Source organism: Macaca mulatta, chromosome 17 (genome assembly GCF_049350105.2).
Source record: "Macaca mulatta isolate MMU2019108-1 chromosome 17, T2T-MMU8v2.0, whole genome shotgun sequence".
Classification (NCBI taxonomy): Eukaryota; Metazoa; Chordata; class Mammalia; order Primates; family Cercopithecidae; genus Macaca; species Macaca mulatta.
In genome coordinates this window covers 16,580,177-16,604,005 of record NC_133422.1, presented here as the reverse complement: position 1 = coordinate 16,604,005, position 23,829 = coordinate 16,580,177, and the positions used below count along the sequence as shown (strand labels likewise).

At 40.0% G+C, this 23,829-nt stretch overlaps 1 protein-coding gene across 3 annotated transcripts in view; it reads left to right on the top strand.

Annotated features, from left to right (window-relative positions):
• Nucleotides 1-634: 634 nt before the first annotated feature.
• ALG5 (ALG5 dolichyl-phosphate beta-glucosyltransferase) overlaps nt 635-23,829 on the top strand; it is a 50,874-nt gene continuing 27,679 nt past the window's right edge. The window contains 6 exon segments of one of the 3 annotated variants that reach the window (NM_001257868.1): nt 635-724; nt 4,624-4,795; nt 5,184-5,230; nt 6,553-6,621; nt 10,693-10,785; nt 14,530-14,643. In NM_001257868.1, coding sequence (NP_001244797.1) covers nt 659-724; nt 4,624-4,795; nt 5,184-5,230; nt 6,553-6,621; nt 10,693-10,785; nt 14,530-14,643 — 561 coding nt within the window. In that variant the 5' untranslated portion in view covers nt 635-658. 3 annotated transcript variants of the gene reach the window in all.

The window sequence follows — 23,829 nt, the reverse complement described above, 5'->3', positions numbered from 1 at the left end:
GCGCTCATTGTCCCACCACGTTCTGCTCTGCATCAGCTTGTGTTGTAGATTGTGTCGTGCTCAAGGCTGCCATCTCCTTCCTAGGCGGGGTTACCAGATAAAATACAGTTAAATTCGAATATCTGATAAACACAGCATTTTTTTTAAGCATGAGTATGACCCAAATAGAGCATGCAATTAGTTGTTGCCAGAACCTGGAGGGAGCTGGGAAGACTTTACAGATAGATAGTGGTGATGGTTGCACAGTATTGTGTATGTAATTAATGCCACTCACTATTGTAAAAACGATTAAAATGGCAACTTTTTGTTTTATTTTACCACAATTTATAGAAACTAGTGTAACCAGAAACCTTTAACTGGATGAGTTGTATGGTGACTATCTTAATAAGGCTGTTAAAAACCTGATTAGTTTTTTTTGTCTGAAATTCAAATTAAGTAGACATCTTGCATATTTGCTAAACCTGGCGGCCTGCTACGGAACCTGGCGCGCCTCTCCACCGACTGGGCGCCGAGGGCATGAGAGCGGCGTTTTCTCCGCCTCGCCACGCGGGGGCGCTGCGGCCAGCGGGCGCGACCTCTGGCGACGGGGCCGAATCTCACGGGCGCGCTTCCGCTTGTGTGTAGGTGCGGGATTGGGCGGGCGGCTCCGGCATGGAGGATGGCTCCGCTTCTGCTGCAGCTGGCGGTACTCGGCGCGGCGCTGGCGGCCGCAGCCCTCGTGCTGGTGAGAACAGGGATGGGAACCCACGCAGGCCGGGGCTCACTGCTCTCCGGGAGACTGCAGCTCCTCAGGCGTCCCCTCCTGCGCGCTACCCGTTCTCAGACAAGTCCCTTTTCCCCTAGCTTCCCCCAAATACCTGACCTCGGAGTTTCCTTTCCTGGAGTTTCACTCTCCTTTTCTTCCGTTCTTTAATTTTCCTTTGGAATCTTATCTCTCTGTGTGCTCAGTTTTTCACACTGGGGCGCACCCACCCAGCCTGGCATCGTCGCCGCTTCCCTCGCCCCTGGTGCCCATGCCCCCTGCCCACCCACTCTTTCAGCCTCGACCTCTCCCAGACTCTCCGGGACCTGCAGCCGCTGCAGTTCTGCTCCACCCAGGGAGGTCTCCAGCCCCAGAAGGGGTGTGCTCCCTAGCATGCCTCCTTTGCTGATGGGGTTAAGCAGATAGAGATGACGGAGCCCTTACTGACAGCAGCTATCTGTTACAAATGGGAATAAATCCGTGGATCGATGAGACCCACTAGGGACGCAGGGTAAGCGAGAGAGACGGGCCTCAGGCCTCTTGTCAGGGGCGCGTGTGTCCCAGAATTAAGCACCCTAAATATAATGCCCATAAACAAGGCAGGACAATAGAATTCAAACTCGATTTTCTTTGCCATTGCTCTCGAAACACAAAAACATTGTAAACTCTTGCTGATTGTTATGTGGTAGAAAATTGGCCAAATGAACTCTCTCCCGCGTACCTTGGAATGAGCCTGCCCTCTAGTTAGTAAGTGGAGAGGATTTCAGCTTCCTTCACATTCAGATTAGTCGTCTAGACAGCACTGCCAGGAAGGCCACCCTGCCATCTTTCCAGAAAATGTATAAATTTACAGTTTAGATAAAGTGTAATGCATCCTTACTTCTTTGTTAATAGTATCTGGGTAAGAAGGAGTCCTCTCTTGCCCTAACTAGTGGAGATTTCAGGGTTTGGAGCTTTTTTGTTTTTTCAAGTTTTTGAGCAAACCGGGATTTATTTTTTATTTTTATTTTTTTTTGGCGGTGTACGGGCGGGGAGTGGATTCACACATTCTTAGATTGAAGCTGCCTTACTTTGGGTCTTTTGCACAGATTTTATGAGACTGTACTGACGGTATTTGTTCCCACTAGCTTGAAGTGACAAGAGCTATCATTTATTGAGTGTAGTACTTACTATATGTTCAGTGTTGCACTTGGTTTAATAGGAGTTATCTCATTAAATCTTTAAAATAACACTGACATATATGTTATCATTATCTTTTTTTTTTTTTTTTTGAGACAGAGTGTGGCTCTGTCGCCCAGGCTGGAGTGCAGTGGCCAGATCTCAGCTCACTGCAAGCTCCGCCTCCCGGGTTCACGCCATTCTCCTGCCTCAGCCTCCCCAGTAGCTGGGACTACAGGCGCCTGCCACCTCGCCCGGCTAGTTTTTTGTATTTTTTAGTAGAGACGGGGTTTCACCGTGTTAGCCAGGATGGTCTCCATCTCCTGACCTCGTGATCCGCCCGTCTCGGCCTCCCAAAGTGCTGGGATTACAGGCTTGAGCCACCGCGCCCGGCCTGTTATCATTATCATTTTACTGGTGAGGAAACAAGTTGGAGAAATGAGCTGGTGTACTCAAATGTTACACAACTAGTGAAACAGGTTTTTTTAAATGCCAGAGCAAGAAATAATTTAAAAAATAATTTTTCACAGCTTCATCTTTTCTTCATATGTATCCACTCTCCATTCTTATTTTCTCACAGTCTCACCTCCTTTCTGAATTATTTTAAAACAAAATTCGAAGATATTTTATCTTTAAATCCTTAGCATTTATTTCTAACAGATAAGGTCCCTCTTTTTAAAATACCACAATAAAGTGGTCACAGATTTATGTTTATTCTGTGATTTCAAATGCCCCCTCAGTTCACTTGCCCTCACTTGTCTCATATATGTGTCTGTTTGTTCCAATCAGGATCCAAACAAGTGTCACACCTTGTACTCCGTTGACATATTCAGTGTCTTAATCGGCTAAAAGTTTCTCCTCCTCCTTTTTTTCTTTTCCTTTTTGTTTGGTTTTGTTTTTGTTTTTGTTTTTGAGACAGAGTCTGGCTCTTGTCGCCCAGGCTGGAGTGCAGTGGTGTGATTTTGGCTCACTGCAACCTCCGCCCTCAAGCAATTCTGCCTCTGCCTCCTGAGTAGCTGGGATTACAGGCGCCTGCCACACCACTCCTGTCTAATTTTTATACTTTTAGTAGAGACGGAGTTTTGCCATGTTGGCCAGGCTGGTCTCGAACTCCTGACCTCAGGTGATCCGCCCTCCTCGGCCTCCCAAACTTCTGGGATTACAGACGTGAGCCACCATGCCTGGCCTTTTTCCTTGTCTTTAATATGATCATTTGTCCCGTAGAACTTCTCACAATTTGGATTTCTTTGATTGCTTCCCCTTAATGCCTTTTAATATCTTCTATCTCAGATTTTCTATAAACTGGTAGTTAGGATCGAGAGACCTGATCAGATACATACTTGATGTGTTGTTTAATCAAGAAAAAATTGTGAATGATGCTTCTTCCTTTCTCTTGTGTCTCATTAGGAGTCATGTAATGGCCAGTTGCCTCTGGTGTTAAGATGGATGTGTGGTTTCAAGTGTTGCCAGCCAGACCCACCAGTTTATAAAGTTTGTCATCAGCCTGAAGGTTTTAGTAGTCATTGAGGATCATTACCTAAATGCTTTATTTCATTGTGGGTTGCAAAGTGAAATAGTCTGATTGTATCCTTCATTTATTACCTAGAGTTTTGTAATGAAAGAAATCTCATCCTCAGCTATTCATTTACCCTGAAATATTTTTCATACATATAAAACGCAAAATAAAAGGCAAATTTTTGAAATAATGAGATGGTTCCTGCATCTTATCCAGTTTTTGTTTTTAGTATCATTGTGAATTTATGATTTACAGTATTTTCATGGTTTGATCCATTGCAATAATTTTTTTTGGCAGGGGGGAGGTGGGAGGATGATCAGATTCTTGCATCATAGGCCACTCAGAGCCCCTTCAGGTTGACTAATTTGTCCTTTCAGCATAGCCCTTGTAATCTTTGATAGCGTCTTCAAATTGGTCATTAAATTACAAATGAGTAGCATTCCAAAAATTTATTTGTTTTGAAAGCAGAAAGTGTACCAATAGAAACAATGTAAAAAAAAAAAAAAAAAGGTTATTTCCAAAGCTTAGCTCCCAAGTGCCTATGGAAGGGAGCCTGTAAGTTAGATACTTCAGTAAATGCTGTATTCTGAATTCAAATTCGAGTTAAGTATCAAAAACATATTCTTAAACATTGTTGTCCCTACTTGGTACTCTGGGGAATCTTCCTTTTATATCTTGGGTCTGTCTGGTCCTCGATGGGAAGTCTGCCCTCACCCCGCATGTTCTAACTGCAAAATGGACTTGTCCTGTCACATACAGATTCCAGGTAGAGAAGGACCTTACTCTGTGTGTGTGTGTGTGTGTGTGTGTGTGTGTGTGTGTGTGTGTGTCTATGCATGTAGACACGCTAAGGATCAGAGGTTTAGGGCACCTAAGAGTAGACTGGTCTTCCTGTAGTGACAGATCTCTCTTGTAGCTGGGATGATGGAAGCCTAGGGAATGATGACTGGGACGAGACAGAGCCTCCCAAGGCATCAGCACCTTACTGATGGAAAAAAGGACAGTAATTCATTCCTAAGTAGGGGACTAGTTAGTGGACTCACTATTGTCTAATTTTGGAGTCACCTCTAGACCATTGTTAATGAACTGAAGCCTGAGAGTGAATATTCAACTAAAAGAAAAGTAGATGATGTATTCTAACATAAATACAGAAAAATCAGCAAAACATAATTTCTTTTTTGTAAAAGACATGTATGTCTGCTTTTAGATTTCCGTCGTTGCATTTATAACTGCTACAAAAATGCCAGCACTCCATCGACATGAAGAAGAGAAGTTCTTCTTAAATGCCAAAGGCCAGAAAGAAACTTTACCCAGCATATGGGACTTACCTACCAAACAACTTTCTGTCGTTGTGCCTTCATACAATGAAGAAAAACGGTGTAAGCCCAGTTTTGATTTTTTTGGTAAAGGGTAGTTTGGAAAGAAAAGGAAATTTAAAGTATTTGACTTCACCGTCTTTGCCAAAACATTAATAGATGTGGGCTGTGTCACGTGCACAGTTGGTAATTGTTGTAGTTCGGCAGAGAGGGAAGTGAATATTTGCTCTCACGAATAGGAGCAGCATCATGAGGCAGTGGGGCTGGAATGTTCTAGAGAGGTAATAAGCAAGTTGTGGACGGAAGGCAGGATTCCAGATGGGAATGACCGTTGGGAGAGTACCAGAGGGGCTTGTTAGATTATTGGGACTTTTTTCTGTATGTAAGCTGAATGTGCCGGGCTTGGAAAATCATTTTCAAAAGCGATTTTTAATATATTTTTTTCTTTAAGTGCCTGTGATGATGGATGAAGCTCTGAGCTATCTAGAGAAGAGACAGGTATCATGTTTTCTCTTTTAATATGATATCTCCAATTAAAACTAGACCAGGTCACCAACTTGTGGACCCCAAGCTAGATGCACTGTGAGAGGCAGTCCTGGCAGCACTCCAATTGCTGGGCCACCTGCTGCTCGGCTTGTTGCTATCCAAAAGCCCGGCACGTAGCATGCTACCTCCAGAGGCAGGTGGGTGACCCAGGACAAACCAGGAAGTGGCAATTTCTGTTTCTGTGCCCTCCTACCCATTTTTATCCTGTCTTGCCTGATGATATATTTAAAATTGAGTGACAGTGTATGTCTGCAGACTTCGTATGATGCCACAATGCTGTTTCTACTTTTGTGACTTATAAGAAAAGGTATATTGTTGTTGTTTTTGCTGTTAACTTTTATTCTCTTCTCTCTTTTTTTATTTTTTGGTTAACTGAGTTTGAATAAACAGAAAAACTAAGTCTGAATGAACAGAAAAAAAGATATTTTTAAAAGACTTACACTTACATTGAAATTATTTTGCATTTCTTCAGTATTCTCGAGAGTCTCCCCTCACATTTTCTTCCTCTTTTCCCTACATAAGGAGAAGAGAAATAATACACAATCTTCTTTTGTAACATTAGCTGCCATTGGAATCTCCTTGGAGGGATTAAGAATCAAGTGAGTTCTTTTTTTAAAAAAAATTGTTTTGATTTACTTTGCTTTTAGATTTTTTGTATAGAGGGGAAATAGAAGATTCACTGAAAAAGAAAGGGCCGTATTACCTTATTACCAACTCCAAAAATTCAATTTAGAGAAAAGAAGAAAGGAATTGAGCCCTTAATATGTATGAGGCTTCTACCTCTTCAATTACATGTAATCTTTACACCAGCCACATAGAGTAGGTTTTTCTGTTCTCTTTTTTTAATCCGAAAATAGGCCCAAAATGTTATGTTGCCCAAGATCATTAGGCTAAGAAATGCTGCGGCCAACCTGGAATCTGCCCTCTCTGACTTCAAACCTCAAGAGCTTTTTTCTTGCACACCGGTACCCTCTCAGATGTGCTATAGCACCACAAGTACCTGGCTTCTTCCAGCACCAAGGTACAGGGCAGACCAGGGAATGGCAAGGTGACATGTAGAGATTGAGTCAATATTCACTCTCCACCTCTACCCAGGATCTCTCTCTTTTTTTTTTTTACTTAGCCTTTTTATTTTATGCGGTTTGTGCACTAATATTTATATTCAAATTTATATGTATCAACACTGAAGCAGTTTTTTAAATTATTGATAATTTTATTAGAATACTTTATGGCAATTATGCCAAATTGTGTTATTTTATTTTTGTTTCTTGCAGAAACGAGATCCTGCGTTCACTTATGAAGTGATAGTAGTTGATGACGGCAGTAAAGATAAGACCTCAAAGGTAAATACATTTGCTTTTAGAACTGACAATAGATAGAAAATAGAGAACAATTTTACACATGTGAAATCTCACTTTCATTCACCAGGCGACCCTAAAACTGTGCCTGACACTCTCCACTGTTACAGTGTAGATAGCAGAAAAAACAGATTTCGTTTATGGAACTTCTCCATAAGACCAGGGAAGCTTTGAAGATTGCCAGATAGGGAAGAAACATACCCACACACAGTTCCTCCTGGCCTTTAGGGTAGGAACCTTCCTTGCCTACCAGTTTGTGCTTCCTTTTTCCCTAAGCGCAGTTTCTTTATGCTCCATCTTGCCTTATAATTTCTAAAGCAGTCACGCCAATAGAAACCTGCCTTCATACCAGCCGCTGGGAATCAGGTGTGTCCTCTCACATGCACAGAGAGCACTGGCAGGATCTGGCCCAGGAAGGGTAAGTGCTGCACTTTGAGTAGTATGCTGTGAAAGTTATGAACACAAGCCATCTCAGCAGTTTAGTGATACATGCAGGGAATGGCATGGAAAGCAAACTTCGGACACTTGCTGCTGAGATTAGAGAGGTAGCCTAGACCCAGCTGAGGCTGTGCATCTTCTCCTGAGGAGCACTTTTTTGGTGGCCCTTGACCTGTGAGTGGCCAGCTGCTCTGCTGGAAGGATCAGAGATGCCCTCCCAGGGAGGACAAGCAAGGGAGGGGTTAGCAATTGGCCCCACTGCTCCCAAGGTTGGGAGGAAGTAGAAAGTTGAAATTATATTTAGTAGAAGTTTTTATTTAAAACAAAGACACCAGTTTTCGCTAAGCTAAATATTTACGGATTCCCTGTTAATGTCTTACAGTCAGAGGTGTGAGGAAAATTTTAGGTGTGGCTCTTGTTCTTGAGATGTTTCAGACTAAGGGGGCACAAATTATAGTACAAGAGAATACTGCAGTTGTACAGTGATGTTTATTATATCCTCAAACAACATAGCAAAAAGGCGAGTAGGCACTCAGTAGGAACTCAGTTCACAAATGGTGGCCGAGTGACAGCTGCTGCCCTGTAAAACACCGTGCTATAAAACTTCAGTGTGCATCCATTCCAAATAGGTGTGGCTTCAACAATGTTATATTCCTTGAAGCTCCATACAGACTCTAGAGGGAGCTTTTCATCCTAACATAGTAAAGTCTTATTAGTTCACTTAGCTACTCACACAATGACTTTATCTTCTTGGTTTTGGAGTCTTATGATGAATATCAAGTATTGTGCCATTCCAGAGTAAACATCTACAGCACAAATAACCGTTCTTTGAACAGATGTTTCTTCAGCTGTTAAGCAGGAGTCAAGAGTTCTGACTGGTACTAAAATACAAAGATATAAAGACCATTTTCTGCCTTGAAGGAATTCACATCTATTAATAATACTGGAAATATGCAGTAAATAATTAGAGCACTATGTGTTAGACATTTTTATCAATTAGGAACTGTATCATAGAGTGGCTTAGATAATAAAGACGTTTAATTATCTCATCTGCCAGGAAGTCTGGAAATAGTTGATTCCGGAGTTGGCTTAGCATTTTAACAGGATCAGGTTGCTGGATCCCGATCATTTTCAGTCTCACGCATTCCTTCATCACAAAATGGCCACAGCTACAAATATTACATGTCGTGGAGTAGTAAGGGACAGCCAGGACTTTAAGAATCATCTCTGGGCTGGGCACGGTGGCTCATGCCTATAATCCCAACACTTTGGGAGGCCAAGGTGGGAGGGTGGGAGGATTGCTTGAGCCCAAGAGTTTAAGGCTGCAGTGAGCTATGATCGTGCTACCGCACTCCAGCCTGGGTAACGGAGCGAGACCCTGTGTCAACAAAAAGAATCATCTCTGCGTGCATCTCTCCTTTTGAACTAGGAATGACAATCTTTACCAGAAGTCCTCACCCCCCATTTAGTAAAGCCCACACCAAAAGTTCACAAGCTAGAACTTAGTGACATGACCACCCAAGCCTGCAGGGAGGCTGCAGAAGTACTCAGCAAAGAGGAGTTAGACCAGTCATGGTTCATCCCCTAGGGCTTCACAGTTGTCACTATGCATTATTGGGGCCATAACAGCAAAGAAGGAGGCACTGTTTGCTGGACTGGCAGTTAGTTAACAGTGGTACAACAGGACTGTGTACACTGGACCATGGCTGCATTTGCTCATTGAGACTGATAGATTTCAGCTATATGTCAGATACCAGAAATAAAAATCTCTGCTTTTAAGTAGCCGACATTTACAGTTGCATTATGTGATGAGTAAAGTAATAGTTGAATGAGAAAATGCTTTAGTAGTACGTATTGCTGTTAGAATTATACTTTTCTTTTTTCTGGGGGAAGGTGAGGGTGGGCATGGAGGCTAGAAAAGAGAAATGGTGTTTGACTGAGTCTTAAGCTGGCCTGACAGGTGAGGAAGCTGGAAGACAGTGTTCTGAGAAAAGGCATACAAGTGTAAGACCGTGGTATGGTCTGGAAATCTCAAATACTGCTAATGTACATGGTACTAATGGGGCGGCCTCAGAAGCTGGCTAAAAAGGTGAGGGCTGAATCACAAAGGATCTCCTATGCTATGATAAGGAACTCATATGTGATGCTTAGAAGCCGTGGGTCATCCTTGAGGGTGTTTGAACAGGGCTTATGTGAACCGATTTCCATATTAAAATGCTCCTCATATAACTTTAGGAATGAATTAGAGAGTCAGGCTAGAGATGTGGAGACTTTCGGGGATAAGGCCCTGAACTAGGTCAGGAAGATGTGAGGATGGCATGAATTTGAGAGGCATTTTACAAATCAGTCGGTGAGTTACAGTAGCCAGTGAATTGTGATGCGTGATAGAAATGAAAGATGATTTTCAGGCTTTCAATTTGAGCAACTTAGTAGGTGGTGATGCCATTTGCTGCAGCAAGGAATATAGACTGAGCAGGAGTGGGAGAAGGAGATGAATGAAATTCTGGAGTTTTTATTTATTCAGTATATAACTACGTGATGCAGGACAGAGAGTCTGGGCTCTAAACAGACATGCGAGATTCATAAATATAAGGTGTAATTAAGCCCATGCAGTGACTCCCAGTGAGCTTTTATGTTGACAAGAGAAGATGGCCAGGGGTTTCCCATTAGCTATGTGTACAACGTAGAGTCGGTCCTTGTGAGCATTATCAGCGTTTAAGGAGCAAGCCAAGCAAAAGGAGTTAGTGGTGAAAACTTAGGAACAGTTAGAGGAGGGCAAAGGCCGGATGAGAGCAACTTTACAGCTGCCCATAGAGTTGGTTGTCAAACGACAGGGTACCTGATGGACTAAGGTTACAAGGAAAGGGGATGTGGAAGAGCAAAGGGCATGAGCCATACTACAGTGGACTGAAAAATAAATGGGTGATGAAATGCAGGTGGCAAATATAGATCACTATCTCATGACTTTGATTGTAAAGCAGAATAATGGCAGTAGTTTGAGAAAATAGTGAAGTCAAAGGAAAATTTTTAGGATGCTGGCAGCTTGAGCAACTCTGAGGCTGTGGAGCCAGCAGAGAGCAAGGGATTGAAGATTTAGAAGAGAAGTTACAGCATGGATATCTGCTGAGAGAGAGGAATTTGAGTGAAAAGATTCTGGGGAAATGGTCAGGATATAAACAGCCTCTCTGGGGAGTAAGATCGATTGCAGACCAGAACAAATACAAAAGTCATTAACCAGTGTTGAGGGCCCAATCACAGGTTTGTACTAGTCAGATAGCACATGGCTTTTGTGGGGGGTTTTTTTGGGTTTTTTTTGGGTTTTTTTTTGTTTTTTTTTTAGCAGCTCAGTAGCTTAGGTAGAGGGGTCAAGAAAAGAAGGTCATTGTCCACTCTGGCAGTTCCTCTGCAGGAAATTGAACTATGATTTCAACCTAGTAAGTCAATGCCACCAAGAATTCTACAGCTTCTCCAGGTCATCAAAATGTAGAGTGGATATAATCTAGTCACAAGAAGGGGTAAACTCCAATAGCAGTGTTTGAGCCAAAGCAAGAAACTTGGCTTATATAATTCTCTTAGAATCCAAATTAATTTTATTCTGACTTTTATGTAATTTCACAGGTAGCTTTTAAATATTGCCAGAAATATGGAAGTGACAAAGTACGTGTGATAACTCTGGTGAAGAATCGTGGGAAAGGTGGAGCGATTAGAATGGTAATACATATTTTCAACTTTTTTATCTAAAATATAATGGTATCTTGAATAATGTCTTTTGCAGACTTGTATGTTTGCTCGCTGCTTGAATACCGGCATTTCAAGTTAGTGATAACATATTTTTAATAATAACTTCATGTTTTTAGTCAAATTTTATATTATGTCATATCTATAATATACTGGGTGATTTAAAAATATATTTCTGTTTATCTTAAAGTTTAAAATGTTACCATCTACTGCTGTATCTTTGATAGAGTTACCAGATAGTAAGCTTATGTGGTTTCTTGCTGTTTAAAAATGCTTTTTTGTATTAAGTTTTACCTTTACGAAGGTATGCTGTTATGCATGGTAGCATAAACTAAGATGAATTTGACTTGGGTCTATCCTGATGAAATGTGCAGTCTAATAGAAAAAGTAAGCATTTGCATAAGTAAAAAAGAAGATTACAATTATGAGAGACATGCAAATAAAATGCTAAGAAATTTCAAAAAAGAGGTTACTGTCAGCTGAGGCATATCAGGTACGAATCCAGCTGAAAGTTTAAAAATCAAGATATGTGAAAGAAAACCTAAATAATTGACATTGAGGTTCATTTATTTATTTTTCCCTCATAAAAAGAAGTCTAGAAGTGGGCAGTCCAGGGCTTGTTCAACTCCACAGTCATCAGAAGTCCAGGCTTCTGCCGTTTCACTCCTTCCTCATGCACACAGGGTGACGCCTGGAGCACAAGCCATTGTGTCCACATTCAAACAGGAAGGAGAAGGGAAATGGTCAGGATACAAATCATCACATGTTGCCCTCCTCACAGTGTCTTATGAGTTAGGGTCTATTAGTTTGATGATTATATGGATGAGGAAAGTGAGGAAAGAAGGTAAAGTAAATTACCCAATGTTTTCAGATGATAAGAGGTAGAGTCGAGATTTGGATGCGGTTAGTTTCACTCTGAAACCCATGCTTTTAACCTCTCTGATAATTATAGAGAAAAGACTTGAGAAAACAGCACACCATGTAGCAAAGCCAGAAAAGACAGAAGTAGGAACTCTTTGGATATGTACTAGAAACTGATTCACTTTGGTTGGGTCATAGGATATATGAAACAGAAAGAAAGTAGGATTGATGCAATGTCGTGGTGGGCTTTAAATCTATTCATTTGTTTCTTTATTCAGCCAACGTTGTACTTTCATTAGAGACACAGAGATGAAAGACACCTATTCTGTCCTTAAAGATATCACAGTTTAGTAGGGAGACAGACCATTGCCATACAGTGTGGTAAATGCTATAATAGAAGTATATGCAAAATGTTGGCGCCACCATCTGTCGGGGGGAGCAGCACAGATGTCCCTGAGGAGGCAGATTCCGAGCAGGATCTTCAAGGAGGATTAGGACTTAACCACATACAAGTTGGGAGGGCAGGGAGCCTAGACAGGGAACATGAACAAAGGCACGGCAGTGTGAAAGAACATGCCACAATAAAGGACCCACTCATGGTACCCATGTCTTGACTGTGGAGGTAAGGCTGCAGGGGTGGGTGGGTTCAGGTCACAAACTGTAGGCAACGGGCTTTTACCTTTTTTACCATTGACAGAGTCACACTTTAATCAGCCAGCAGCAAGTGTAGCAATATTAGGCAAGGTATGATTAATATTTATTTGGATTATGATAGTGACAGAAGAGAAGAAAATGAGGGGATAAATGTGAGAGCTATTAAAAGGACATAGAATTGAGTCTGGGGTCAGAGAGAAGAATGACGTATTAAGCCATTCTTACTTTGCTATAAAGAAATACCTGAGACTGCATAACGTATAAAGAAAAGAGATGTGATTGACTCATGGTTCTGCATGCTGTACACGAAGTGTGGTGCCAGCATTTGCCTCTAGTGAGGGCCTCAGGAAGCTTCCACTCATGATAGAAGGCGAAGGGGGAGCAGGTGCATTATATGGCGAGAACAGGAGCAAGTTAGCGGGCAGGGTGGTGCTGCACACTTTTAGACAACCAGATCTCATGAGAACTTGCTCACTGTTGCGAGGACAGCACCAAGCTATTCATGAGGGATCCACCCCCATGACCCTAACACCTCCCACTGGGCCCAGCCTCCAACATTGGGGATCACATTTCAATATGAAATTTGGAAGGGACACAGATCCAAACTATGTCAAATAAGTGCCAGTGGCCTTGGGTAACAGGGAGGATGATGATGCCATTAATAGAAGGAATGAAACACTGGAGGAGGAGCTGGTATAAGAGGCAGTTTGTTGAGTTTGAGCCATGTTAAGTTTGAGGCAACATGCAGTGGTATCCAGAACAGCCTAGGAGAGAGGGTGTGAGTGAGTCATCCGCATATGTCAGATGATAGTTGAACCTGAAGCCATTAAACTGTCAAAGAGGAGGTTACAGAGAAAAGGAGAACCAGGAAATCTTAAGGCAGTGAGACACATGAGAAATAATGGGCATCACATATGACTGAGGAAACACAAATGGGAGTTGCTGTGGTAGACTGCCTTTTCAAGGAGCTGCAGCGAAGTGAAGGCCATAGACGGTAGAACAGGAAAGTAAGCTTAAACAAGTTTGATCATGTATCATTGAAATTAGTCACTTACTGGTTTTTTGCCCCATTTCAAACTAATAGCTCCAGGTTTTTTTTTACCACCTCAGCCTCCCAAGTAGCTGGGACTACAGGCATGTGCCACCATATGAGGCTAATTTTTAAAACTTTTTTGTAGAGATGGAGTCTCACTGTATTGCCCAGACTAGTCTCAAACTCCTGAGCTCAAGCAATCCTTCCACCTCAGCTTCCCAAAGTGCTAGGATTATAGGGGTGAGCCATCTCACCTAGCCTTTTGCATTTGTTCTAACGGGTGTGATTAAAATGACATCACAGATACTAGTTAGTGAGCTTATTGTACCATAGAATAAATGATCTGGTTTCTCTCTACATTTATATATGTCTTATCTATAGTCACACTATGTTGTGTTACCAAAGCAATTTTACTATATCAAACTGTAAATATATTTGCACTTAAGACATAAGGAATTCACTCAAATACACCAGAGAAATTAAAAGTTGATGTGCAGTTTATTTCTGTATGAAATATGCACTCATGGAGCCATAATTTGCACAAAAGACCAGCCAAATCAGAATTGAATGGCATAATTTTGCTGTTTCAAATACCGCAAATGGCATAAAATAACATTTGGATTTATGCATAATTCTTAAATTTTATTGACACTCTATTTTTTTACTTAATTAATTTAGTAAACTTTAGATCCCATAATAAAGGATACTAAAGACCTGTATTCCTATGATACATTTCATAGCATATCTATATTAGAATATTTAATCTGTCTATAAACATGTTCTTTATATGTGGTTCTAAGTAGCCCCTAATTCATTTTAAGCATCATGACACGATAAACATATAATATGTATGATAGGTACTGTCCCTTTTTATTCTTAGTGATGCAGAATATCTCTAATTTGTCCAAACCTATTTTATTATCTTGGTATTTTCCAAGATATTTGTAGTATGACTTCACAAAGTTTTTAAAATAATGAAGATAGGCAATAGGAACATTTGAGAAGATCTTAATATACAGGTAATTTGTTTTCAGTGAACTCTGGCCTCCTTCCGCCATCTCATACCTTATCTTTCACTCTTAGGTATTTTAAGTAGAACAGACTGAAATGTCATTGAATTTAACCTTCATTTTAACCAACTTTCTTTCACTTGAAATTTTAAAATACAGGGTATATTCAGTTCTCGAGGAGAAAAGATCCTTATGGCAGATGCTGATGGAGCCACAAAGTTTCCAGATGTTGAGAAATTAGAAAAGGGACTAAATGACCTACAGCCTTGGCCTGTGAGTATAAGAATGTAGTTTAAATAACATTCAGTCAAGAATGCAGGGGAGCTAAAGTAAAAGGAGAATTTACCTATCAGTTTAAAAACTGAGTGTTTTTGGTATGAAATCCTTACACAAATGGTACAACCCCATAGAGGAACTTACCATTTTTGTTACAAATGTTGTCTGATTTTATGAGATTCACTTGACGATTACTTATTTAATATTGTGGCCATTTCTCTCTCTTGGTTTCTGATTGCTTCTACCCAAGTTTTAATATTTATTGTGCATATTCAATTAAGGCTTTTATTTAAAAGTATAGCCTGAGTTCCAGGTAAAGATGTGAAATGAAGCTGGATCACAGAATCCAGTTTTTGATGAAACAAACAAAATCACAAGCAATAATCACTCAGAAAGGATTATTTGAAACTTCATGCCATAACTTCAAAAAGTGGAGGTTGAGGAAAGAAATAAAATCCTGGTGCCATTTCTACCTTTTAAAAGCCATTTAGAGAAATAAGATGAATTTATCAAATCCTGAGCGTTTGCCAAATACTTCCCAATCTGGAAAAAATGAATAAGAGAATGAAAAAGCACCCTTGGACAACATCAAACAATATACCTACCATCACACAATATGTCAGAATTTCAGCAGACGCAAGAAAACTTGCTGAGGTCTGCTGTTTTTCAGGACTGTAAGCTAAGTTGGGGACACAGATCCATGTGACTAGATCCTTTCCTGGATGGAGTGTAGCTTGTGCAAGACACGTGACAAAATCTCACAAGACCAGGGAACCCAAGTAACCCAACAAAGCCACATAGAGCCCCAGGGGAAGGTCCCTCCTCCTTGCCTTCCCACCACCTACCCTCAAGTCCAGATATAATACTCAGGCCTTGAAATTCTAGTTTAGAGGGGGAAGAGGTAAAAGTATATCAAGGAGAATGTTCATTTACGGTAGGAGAGTTGCCCATGTTAATCATGACAAAATGAAAGAAATGGCAATCACACCAACATGTAATTACACAAAAAATTAAAGTTGCATACAAAAGATTAAGACAGTGTAATCCAAGGAAAAGGACAAAGTTACATGCAAGTATTTTGGCTAAAGAAATAAAACAATGAAAATAAGAATTTAGCAACACAGGTCTTCAAAGGTAAGATGACAAAACAACAAAATGGTATTAAAAGAAAAATTACAGCCCAAGTTTACATGCCTGTAATTCCAGCACTTTGGGAGGCCAGGGCAGGAAGGTCGCTTGAGGCCAGGAGTTTGAGCCCAGCCTGGGCAACATAACGAGACCCCATCTCTATAAAAATAAGAGAAAAATTAACAGGGTATGGTGGTGCATGCCTGTAGTCCCAGCTACTCAGGAGGCTGAGGCAGGAGGATCATTTGAGCCCAGCAGTTTGAGGTAATAGTGAGCTGTGATTGCCCCACTGTACTCCAGCCTCGGTAACAAAGCAAGATCCTGTCTCAAAATAAATAAATAAATAAATAAAAATAAAAATAAAAATTACAGAACTAAGAAAACAAATTGAGACCAAAATAAGATGAATATGTAAAACTGTCTATGAATGAAATAGACCTAGTTTAGAATTGAATATTATTACATATTTATTAAGATCCTATTTAGTATAGCAAAACCAAACCAAACACCACAAAAAAGTAAACATACAAGTGCCCCCAAAAATATTTAATAATAATTACAGAAAAACTCACTGCATATCTTTCTAGAAATATTTATTTAATTCCACACTTTGTGAAGTATTACATATCTCCCCCACCATCATCCATTCCCATCCCTCGTATTTCTAGCTGTTTTTTGTTTTTTTTAGGTGTTTTTTGTTTAAGATTCTAAGTGAATGAACTCTTAAAATTTCTTAAGAGAATTAGCTGTAAAGATATTCATACCATTGCTGTTCAGAAGAGTAGCACTAGCCGCATGTGGCTATTTAAATTTAAATTAAATGAAAATCTAGTTCCTCAGTTTCATTGGCCACATTTAAATTACTTGTGGCTAGAAGCTACCTTTTTTTTTTTTTTCTTAAAGGAGATAAGGTCTTACTGCGTTGCCCATGCTGGACTCAAACTCCATCCTCCTACCTCAGCTTCCTGAGTAGCTGGGACTATAGAAGTAAGCCACCATGCCCAGCTTGTATAGCGCTTCCATCATCACAGAAAGTTCTCTGGCTTATAACGTGATGTGAATTTATTATTGGATATGTTGTAGTTCACTCTTACTAAAAAAGTATTTCATGTCCCACATCTTAGTAAATTATGATAGGCTAAAAGGAAAATCTAATTCATAAAGTTACTTGGTGTGATTTCCTTCTTCTCCCCAGACGACCCCAAGAGAAACTTGATAAATATTTCCCTTTCATTATCTTTCTAGAGGAAGCCATGAGTGGGAGGGAGAGCATAGGGCATCAGATTTTTAGCATCTGATTTTATCGTTCAGCAGTAGGACAAAGAATTTAAATGATTTTGCTGATGTTAGGGAGTGAACCAAACAATAAAACAGAAAAAAAATTTGAACTTTATTCTTATAAATCTAGTTCCTTTATACTAGTCTGAAAAGAAAAGGAGTTCTGATGCCATGTTTTTCCTTATAATCCCATTTACTACATTGTTACTAGAAACGTTAAGTTTTAAAGAATTAAAGCATGTGATTATCATTAAGCTATTAATTCATAGCCTTGGTTTTATAGCACCTTAAAGTATCCCTAATTTAAAAATGTCCCAACTCAATTGAATTAATTTGAATTAAATTTAGTAAGTTTTATTAATATGCATCATATAATACTCTTTGGAGGAGGTGGAAAGGAGGCAAATAAATGATAGGTGGTTAAAGTTACAAGATTCATAGTTTTTGGATCCACCCAGTGAAAAATACCATGGTTCTGACAAAGCTTATAAACAGCCAGTCATTGCTCTCATTACATTACATTCTGAAGTTGACATGCATAGAGAAATTAGAGGAAATCTTCTTACTTATGTAATTCAGGTGTTGGAGAACTTTTTCTGTAGGACCATACAGTAAATATTTTCAGCTTTAAAGCCTGTCAGTCTCTGTGGCAGCTGCTCAACTCTCTGTTGTAGCATGAAAGTAAACATAGATAAAATACATCCTTTATTTACACAAATAAGCAGCAGATCAGATTTGGGCTACAGGCTGTAGTTTGCTGACCCTTAAATCTAATTCAATCATTTATCCAATATTGGAAAGTTTTTACAACTACCTAGTAATCTTTCAGCCTCTGCTGCATAACTCTAGGGATGCCTAAGCAGCTCATTCTGTCTCAGCTCCACTGTGAAGTTCCTCTAGACACCAAATGCAAATACGTCTCCTTAATCACCCCCTTCCATTGTTTCTGTCTTCTGTAGCTACACAAAATTATCTACTGCACTTCTTTGTGACAGCCCTTCAGAGAGTCAAAGCTGTTTTCCATGTGTATTCTCTTTAGGCTGTCAGTTCTTACAGTTTTTTTGTTGTTTGTTTGTTGGAGACAGTCTCACTCTGTCACTCAGGCTGGAGTGCAGTGACTCAATCTCGGCTCACTGCAAGCTCCGCCTCCCAGGTTTACGCCATTCTCCTGCCTCAGCCTCCCAAGTAGCTGGAACTACAGGTGCCCGCTACCATGCCTGGCTAATATTTTTTGTATTTTTAGTAGGGACAGGGTTTCACCGTGTTAGCCAGGATGGTCTCGATCTCCTGACGTCGTGATCTGCCCGCCACGGCCTCCCAAAGTGCTGGGACTACAGGCGTGAGCCACCACGCCCAGCCCAGTTCTTACAATTTTTAAACATAGCATATTTTTTTCTTACAATTTTCCACTGAAGATGTGTCTGTTTGTGTGGATTTGGTTTCCACATTACATTGTTACTTCGTACAGGTATTGCCAACAACTCTTTTTCCTACTCATTGCCTTTGAACTTTGTCTCTCCATCTCTGTACTGGTGTGGATTTCTTTCTGTGTTCTTTTGCTTTGTTTTCAGGAATGGAATTGTGGCTAGTTATCTCCTAATAACTTCAACTTGTTAAATTTCTGTGTCTAAAGGTGTAGGTTCTTATTCTATCTTTAGGGCAATAGCTGTTGTCTCCATTCATTTAAGCCACAAATTTGATAAGCATGCCTTGCATGTATTTCCCTAAGCCCTAATAAAACTAGTGACTGAAATCGTTCAGAAAATAATGAAACAGGAACATGGGTTTCGGAGTCAAGTCCTATAATTACATGACTGTCTCACTAGATGGCAGTCATTAGCTTAAGTGTCTTTTACAATATTGTTTTGACCAGTTTAAGTCATTTCTTTAGTACGTTTTACAGTGGTTTCTAATGTTTTCTTTCTTAGCTGATTTTTTTTAAATGACTACAAAAAGAAATATGTTACTCCTTGCTTGTATTTCCTCTTAGAGTAACCAGGTCACATGTTCTGGTCTGATGATTCTTATACAAGGTCATCTTACGAAAGTTGCCTACAATTTCTTTTCTGAAAATAAGTGCTCTTGTAAGGTTTTAAACTACATGTACATAATTTAAGTAGAGCTTTGTATAATACATACAAACAAAATAGAGCATTTACATTTTCATACTAAAAATTTTATTTTATTTTATTTTTGAGACAGGGTCTTCCTCTGTCACCCAGGTTGCAGTGCAATGGCACAATCTTGACTCACTGCAACCTCTGCCTCTTGGGCTTAAGCAATTCTCGTGCCTCAGCCTCCCGAGTAGCTGGGATTACAGGCATGCACCACCACGCCAGGCTATTTTTTGTGTTTTTTGGTAGAGATGGAGTTTCATTGTGTTGGCCAGGCTGGTCTCAAACTCCTGGACTCAAGTGATCTGCCCGCCTTGGCCTCCCAAACTGTGGGGATTAGGGGCATGAGCCACCGTACTCAGCCAAAAATTTTATTTGTATTTTACTTGTATTTTCTTTTCCCACATCTTTATTTTTTAATATGCAAAGCTGTCCTCTCAGATTTTCAGTTTCCTAACCGGTAGTCTACCTCTTTTTTAAAATATGCTTGTTTTTTAGTAATTTTTCTAAGCAAACCATATGCTGGCCAGGCATAGTGGCTCACATCTGTAATCCCAGCACTTTGACAGGCCAAGGTGGGAGGATCACTTGAGGCCAGGAGTATGAGACCAGCCTGGCCAACATAGCGAAATCCCATCTCTACTGAAAATTAGCCAGGCGTGGTAGTGCACACCTGTAATCACAGCTACTCAGGAAGCTGAGGCATGACAATCGCTGGAACGTGGGAGGCAGAGGTTGCAGGGAGTTGGGGTTGCGCCACTGCACTCCACCTTGGGCAACAGAGAGAGACTGTGTCTCAAAATATAATAAAAATAAAAATAAATTTTCAAAAAATAATCCCAAAGTGTATGATCACTTGTTCAGTTGCTTAACTTTTCTAAATAGAATCAAAAATCCCTAACAGACAAAATAAATGCTAAAAAGTGTGTATTTCATGATCATAGAGTAATTTCTCAGCCTGTGACTTAGGTTTTAAATTATTTTATTTATTTATTCTTATTATTTTTTGAGACGAGGTCTCATTCTGTCACCCAGGCTGAAGTGCAATGGTACAGTCTTGGCTCCCTGCGACCTCTGCTTCCAGGGTTCAAGCAAATCTCGTGCCTCAGCCTCCCGAGTAGCTGAGACTGCATGTGCAAACCACCATGCCTGGTTAATTGTTTGGTATTTTTAGCAGATGGAGTTTCACCATGCTGCCCAGGCTGGTCTTGAACTCCTGACCTCAAGCAGTTGGCCCTCCTTGGCCCCCCAAAGTGCTTGGATTACAGGCTGAGTCACCATGCAAGGCCCTTAAATTCTGATTTAGACATAGCTTTAACAAGCTTAGTTTTTAGTTTTTTTAGCCCACAGATGACTAGAATTAATGGATATGAAAAAGATACGGGTAAAAATTATATTAAGAAGAACCAGCGGAAGCAGATCTTAACCACACACACAACTCAGTCTGCCGTGCTGGGCTGCTTACTAATGACCCTGAATGCTCTTTTTCTCTAATGTAGTAATCCTTGGCCAGTTGAACTTTTGCATACCAATGATTCATATGTGCATGCATAGTTTGGTTCCTTAAAAGAACATCACAGTTAGTCCTTCTCCCCTTTTGTGTGGACCATGTGAGCAAGTCTAAGAAGCTGGTATGTTTGTTTCACCTCTCAATATATGGGTAGAAAACCAGGCTTCCAAAAGAGAACTCAACCTCCAAAATCATGTGTTTTAGAGACCAAGCAGTTACACAGACATTTTGCTGAGCTCTTTGTGAAATCAAACAAATAAAAGGACAGCAAAAATAAAAGGGCAGTCTTGAAAATGTAAAAAGCGGTAGACTGTATAGAAAACTTTGGTGAGAACCTGTCTTAGCAGATCTCAAAGTGTGTTTCCCAAATCATTGAAGGTGGCTCAGGACTGAGGCTGCCTATCAAACTGGGGATTTAATGCCAACAAACCCAGTTAAGAGGTGGATATCTCCTGGAACAGGAAACGGTAAACTTTTCCTGTGAAGGGCTAGAAAATAAATATTTCAGGCTTTGTAACTCACATGTGGTCTCTAAAGCAATCCTCTTCTTCCTCCTCCTTCTCTCCCCAGTCCTTTCATAGCTCAAACGCCATTCAAAAACAGGCTGAGTGTAACCCCATAGGCCACAGATTACTGACCCCTTGTGCTAACCACAAAATAGTTTTAGAAATTTAGTATCCCCATGATTGTCATGAGAAAATGCTTTAAATTTAAAAGAGTGCCAGGCACGGTGGCTCACGTCTGTAATCCCAGCACTTTGGGAGGCCAAGGTATGTGCATCATTTGAGGTCAGAAGTTCGAGACCAGCCTGGCCAACATGGCAAAACCCCATCTTTACTAAAAAGAAATACAAAAACTAGCTGGGAGTGGTGGAGCGCGTCTGTAATCCCAGCTACTAAGGAAGTTGAAGCATGAGACTTGCTTGAACCCAGGAGGCAGAGATTGCAGTGAACCGAGATCATGCCACTGCACTCCAGCCTGGGCAACAGAGCGAGACTGTCTCAAAAAATTTAAAAAAGGAAAGTATATAAGATTTTAGAATGACTTATATCTGAAAAGATGAAAATTTTGGTTCTTGAAGTGATATTCTCCTGTTGGGTAGAAATTTGTTCATGTAGAGAAGTTCATGCCTAGTGATGAGGCGAAGTTGAGGTATATATTGTGTTGGTTAATCACTAATTCTCTGTCCCACTGGAACGTAAGCTTTGCTAGAAGAGGGGCCTTATCACTCCATCTCCAGTGTCTAGAATACTGTAAATAGTAAGGACTCAGCAAATATTTGTGGAACAAATGAATACTACTGTATACATTTTCTAATGGGACAGCCATGTTACATTTAAAAATAGTCATAAATGATACCAAAAAGGCAAATTCTCATAAGGGAATAGATAGCTAAAATAAGCCAAATTTGTGTAACTTCTCATTTGTAATTTAGGAAAACACTGAAGAAATAGGTGGTCAACTGATTGAAAAAATGCTGCCAATGTGGCAAATGATAAAGAGAGAAAGGATGTAGCATTCAGATGTATGATACGGATTTTGTTTCATTTTTATTGTTTATTTTTATTTATAATATTTTTATTATAAAAGCATCCCTAAGGCATTGTAAAAAGATTAGAAACAGCCTAAAGAAGGAAAACAACCAACCATATCTTATTACCCAGAAAAAACTGCGTTAATACTTTTTTAATGGACCATTTCCTCCGAATATTTATATTCTAACAATGTAATGGGGTTTTGAATATACTGATATAAAAGCATAAAGATCCTCCATGGAATAGTTTATAGTATATAAGGAAAAACCCTGAGAAATTATTTGGGTCATGCTCTTATTTCTGAACAGATTTCAGCATGTGTAACCATCCTATATAGATACATGTTGACATACTTTTTATTTTTTCTTTTAACTTTTTACTATGAATTTTGAACATAACCAAAAGTAGAGTGAATAGTATAATAAACGTTTGTCTAACTTCAACAATTACCGACATTCTGATGTAGTTCTCTGTCTTTTTTTCTTTTTTTTAAAGACAATTTTATTGGCCAGGCGTGGTGGCTCAGGCCTCTAATTCCAGCACTTTGGGAGGCTGAGGTGGGTGGATAGCTTGAGCCCAGGAGTTCGAGACCAGCCTGGGCAAAATGGAGAAACCCCTTCTCTACAAAAGAATATACAAAAATTAGCCAGGTGTGGTGGCGGGCACCCTAGTCCCAGCTACTTGGGAGGCTGAGGTGGGAGGATCACCTGAGCCTGGAAGGTAGAGGCTGCAGTGAGCCGTGATCATACCACTGCACTCCAGCCAGGGCAACAGAGTGAGACCTGGTCTCCAATAAAACAAAAAAAAAAAAAAGAAAATTGTTTCTTACAGTAATACTATTTGGAGAAACCTTAAGAATTGCTACAGTTTAAATATATTCAGTAGACTGGCTTTTTAGTTGCTATCACAACTTGAGAAGCTGTTTTATGCCATATGAAATTTTGAGTATTCATTTTAACCATAACACCTTCATCATAATGCTTCTTATGGTAGAGCCTTTTTGTACTGTAATAAAAAATAATTCACCTTTCCTCAAATGAATGGGAAAAAGAATGAATGTTGCCAAATTTTTGTGTTGAGTCTGTGCAAATTGATACAATGTTTTATAGAACAAGTTGAAAATATGAATCAGGAGCTTTAAGTAATTCACATCCATTGACCCAGCCTTGAGAAATTCATCTTAAGGAAATAAGAATATATACAAAAATAAATTTTCGAGGATTATTATTTGTTTTGTAAATATAGCTTTTTTTAAAAAAAAAAAAAAAAGGAAAAAATTGAAAACAATTTAAAATGTCCAATGTTAAGTTATACTAGTTAAATTCATTATTGTATGGGATGACTATTCATTATGCATAATTAAATGAAAAATGTTTTTTGTGGTTTTTTTGTGGGGTTTTTTTGGTTTTTTGTGTTGGTTGGTTTTGAGACAGAGTCTCACTCTGTTGCCAGGCTGGAGCGCAGTGGCGCGATCTCGGCTCACTGCAACCGCCACCTCCCCAATTGAAGCGATTCTCCTGCCTCCACCTCCTGAGTAGCTGGGACTATAGGTGCACACCAACAGGCCCAGCTAATTTTTGTGTTTTTAGTAGAGATGGGGTTTCACCATGTTGGCAAG